The 4,570-nt window shown below is 34.9% G+C and overlaps 1 protein-coding gene across 1 annotated transcript in view; it reads left to right on the forward strand.

Moving 5' to 3' along the window:
* LOC123518231 (39S ribosomal protein L1, mitochondrial-like) overlaps positions 1 to 3,798 on the forward strand; it is a 30,029-nt gene extending 26,231 nt beyond the window's left edge. The window contains exon 9 of the mRNA XM_045278950.1: positions 3,622 to 3,798. Coding sequence (XP_045134885.1) covers positions 3,622 to 3,723 — 102 coding nt within the window. The 3' untranslated portion in view covers positions 3,724 to 3,798. The remainder of the gene's footprint in view (positions 1 to 3,621) is intronic.
* The last annotated feature ends 772 nt before the right edge of the window (positions 3,799 to 4,570 follow it).

A 4,570-nucleotide genomic window follows, 5' to 3' on the forward strand; every position in this document is an offset into this window, starting at 1 on the left:
AGGAACTTCCGTGACTGTATGGAATTGCAGAAAGATATTGGCAAGATTTGGAATTGGAGCCAAGAGTGGAAATTGGAATTTAATACCAGGAAATGCCATGTAATGGAAATGGGTAAAAATAATGGAAGACCTATGTGGGGAATATAAAATGGGAAAAGAGATTATAATGAAAAGGAGAAACTAGGAGTGATTATACAAGACACCCTGACTCCAGAAACACATAAATGAACTATTTGCATGACACATGACATACATGACACTAACTAACATCAGGATGGCGTTCAATTACATGATCCATAAGTATGATGAAAAAGGTAATAACCACTATGATAAGACCTAGACTGGAACAAGCAGCAGTGGTATGGTCATCATACAGGCAGAAAGACATTAAGAAGCTAGAAAGAATCCAAAGGACTGCTACAAAGATCATCCCAGAAATAAGGAATCTTCCCTAAGAAGAAACAATGAAGGAAATGGAATTACCAGCAGAACAGGAATGAGGGGACCTAATAATGATTTATAATTAATAAACTGTATGGGAAAGATAGACAAGACCTGGTAACACAGACAGAAGATGGAGATAGACAAACAAGAGGACATTCCAAGTTCATGGGAAGTCAGTGTCTGAGGAACATAAGAAGTTCAGTTTTCCACATAAGACCGTGGACATCTGGAATTAATTAGGTGGTGAGATTGTAACAGCAGAAAGTGTGCATAAAATTAAGGAAAAGTTATTTACTATGAGCCCCGCTTGAACTCTGTAACATACAACTCGGTAAATACACTTTCTATAATATAGGCATCTCTCTGTTTTGATGAGAAATTTTGATTGTGTCAGCCAGTGACTGACCTTGAGAATAGTCAATGAAAATTACTCTCTCTCTCTCTCTCTCTCTCTCTCTCTCTCTCTCTCTCTCTCTCTCTCTCTCTTGGGGAGCGAGGACAGTAAGATAAGTCATAAGTGAGATTAAATATAAAATTATTTTTATTCATCTTAATTTCATTGCTTTATTCTAGTATTTATTTTATCCATGTAACATTATATTAATTCAGCTATTTATGTATTTACATATGATATTTTACAATTTTTATGGATTCTAGTAGACACTTCTATAAATATACACAACACTGCAATGGGAGTTAAGTACAGATTACTTATCTTGATTTCATTCCTGTATTCCTTTATTCTTGTTTATTCTATTTATGTAATATGTTTTATTACTTTATACAATAACTGCATTTAAATATGGTTTTCAATGGTCACACATGGTCTTGGAATGCATTATTATTTATTTATTTTTTTTTTTTTTTTTTTTTTTTTTTTTTTTTTTTATATTAAGTCCACAATACAATCATTCGCTTTATGATTGGGTCTTCAGGAAGTAATTATGATCATATATCGAATAACACTTTACCAAAGTACGAATGCAACTCAGTGTTGAGGGCAAGGAGGAATCAGTATCATAACTGCTTATGCTGGTCACCATAGAGCCACTATATTTTGCATCCTTCCCAGCAGAGGTGTGAGAAAGAAATTTCCTTGCCCAAACCTCTAACTTTGCAAACAGAGAAAGACTTTCAAAAGGACTCATGAACTCATAAGACATGCTTAGATAAAAAAAATAAATAAATAAATACATATTCATTACATCTCAGGAAATCAGGAAGAAACATTCAGAACTGTAGTATAACAAGTCAGAACTTTATTCTCTTTATTGGAGGCATGAATGCAAAAGATTATGGGAGCCAATGCAGGCAGGAATCTCACTCACCTTGGCTCTTCCTTCCTTGCATCAGTAATGATATGTGCCCTCTCCATCTTTCTTGTGGAAATCACTACCATTTTTTGTCCACATGGCAAAAACACACTGGATGGCAGGTCACAGAAGGATGACCCTAAATGGATGAGTAATGGGTTAAAACACCTCATAAGATTGAATATATATAAAAGAATAAAGGCAGGTGTTTTAAGGCCATGCTGTATTTAGTTAGAAGTATTATAAGGTTAACAAGGAAAGCTAAAAACAATTATGAGTCGAAGGTAACCAGTCAGACAGACTGATCCCAAAGGATTTTTTCAGGTATTCAGGATGAAGAATAGAGTAGGAACAGGTCCATCAGAGGCAGCTTAAAGGGAACTGGTTAGTTCTGGGTAAGAGATTAGTAAAATTATGAGAGTAATTTTTAACTCTTCACACAGAAGCAAATGCCAGATAGTGAAGAGACCTTTAAAGCAGAAGAGAGTGAGAAGCTGACATATTTCATTAACTAAGGAAATGAAGTAACAGGAGATAGATAGACTAAAAAAAAATTCAAGTCACCAGGACCAGATGAAATGTCTCAGAGTACTTAAGGAATGCAAAGAGGTTGTTAGTAAACTGTTAATTTATGTCAAAGAAATCACTAGACTCAGGAGGAAAGGTACCAGTAATGTGAAGGCAAGGCAATGTAGTACCAATCATTAAAAACAAAGATAAAACTTGAACATCTAATTTTAGACCTGTCAGCTTAACTTAGGTTGTCGATAAATTAATGGATTCAATAATAGTGAGTAACATTAGGGACCATTTAGACAAGTACAGCCTAGTAAATCACTTGCAACATGGCTTTACAAAAGGAAAGCCTTACAAACTTGTTGATGTCTTATACTGAAGTGTATGAGGTGACTGATAGTTGACATCCTATACCTGAATTTTACTAAAGTTTTTGATAAGGAAGAAAGGTTAGGGCACATAGGATAGAGGGAAAAAATTTAGGTTGGATAATGTCATGCCTAAGAGATAGGCAACAGAGAGTTAAGATAAATGGCTCTCATTCTAAATGGGGTCAAGTAATTTGTGGGGTGCCACAAGGATTAGTTAGGGCCATTGTTATTTTTAATATATATTAATGATTTGGACAGTGTAATAAGTAAAGATATATGTAAATTTGTAAATGACACAAAGATGTATATTATTAGGTCAGATTCAGATGCCATCGTCCTGCAGACAGATTTGGGTAAGATGACATATGGCAAATGCTAACATTAACAAATGCAAGGTACTCAGCATAGGTAGAAGAAATCCACACAATAAGTACACAATAAGCAACAAGGCTCTGGTCAGTTCAGGATATGAAAAAGATTTAGGAGTTATAGTTAACTCCAATCTTATAAAAAAAAAAATGCATAGAGGCTATATTCCTTAGAGACATAAGTTAAGATGGGACCTGATAGTAGTATTTAATTGTTATAGTGGTTATAATAAAGGGAATATGCACAAAATTCTTATGATCAGTTTCTAGGATAGAACTAGAAATAATGGACTCGTTTGAAAAATTTAGGTATGAGAGAAATGGGAAGGAACTGGTTGATGAATGAAATGGACTTGGTAATCAGGTTGTTATTGCTAAGTCAATAGGGAGCTTCAAAAGAAGATTAGACAAATATATGGATGAGGATGATACATGGAAATAAGTATGTTAATACAGGGACTGCCATTTGTAGGTAGGCCTAATGATCTCTTGCAGTTTTCCTCCTTTCCTGATACTCTCCAATGAATAAATAAGGGAGGGGGGGAAAGTAAGATTATTTTTGTTATAGAATTACCAGCAATATTAATTAATAAAACTTTTCTTCCACAGGCCATAATATTTTGTCCACCAACGAAGTGGTATTTCAAGATTAACCACAGACTTTATCTTCCTCAGTCTGAGAAGGCCATTAAAGTTGCAGCAGCTGTTTAAATTTTTTTTTAATAGTAGTAATGTAATTTACTGTTGTTATAGTGGATAATTTCTTTAAAAATACTCTTCCAAGTCTACTTTGTTTTATTTCTGTACCTTGCCATAACATACTAGTATGTGAACCCATGTACCTACAAGTGGATGGAACTTTTAAATTGGTTGTTAACAAGGATATATTTTATTTGATGAAATGGCAAGTCACTTTCTTTTAGACTTAATTTCCCCTTTGTTAGGGCTAGATGGTGCCTCCTTTGGTTGTAGCATTTGGGAACTCAAGTACAGTCAACTCTTGATTAATACAAGGTTTATGCTTCTGGAGACATTGCATTATTCAAACATAATTTTCCCATAGAAAACAATGGTAATAGGGAGGGTTACATTTCTGGCCACTGGGAGTTTGCCTGTATTAGAGATTTTGGTACTCGAACCTTAAAAATCTATTAATACATCACTAAGCCAAGGAAATAAAAAAAAAAACCCACGTTCTGCCTCACTCCCATCGCATGGACAATCACCAACATCTCTTCTCTAGTATAGCTATCTAACACTTCTAACTTCTTTCCAATGGTAAAAGTCTTTCTTGATTTCTTGGAATCACTTTCCTGTGAGGAGAGTGAAGGACATTTGCCGGAGGTGGCAATCAGCAGCCACTTCTTCTTGTGACCCTCTTTACCTTTCACCACATCATCTGTGTCCACCCCTCTATTGCCTGCTATAATGGATATCATATCTTTGTATTAATATTCATTATAACAGGCAATAGAGGGGCAGACACACAAATAAGGAGGTGAAAGCAACACACAAGCTAAAAAGGGTCACAAGAACTGGTTTCCCTTCAAAACGCATA

This window comes from Portunus trituberculatus, chromosome 43 (genome assembly GCF_017591435.1).
Source record: "Portunus trituberculatus isolate SZX2019 chromosome 43, ASM1759143v1, whole genome shotgun sequence".
NCBI lineage: Eukaryota > Metazoa > Arthropoda > Malacostraca > Decapoda > Portunidae > Portunus > Portunus trituberculatus.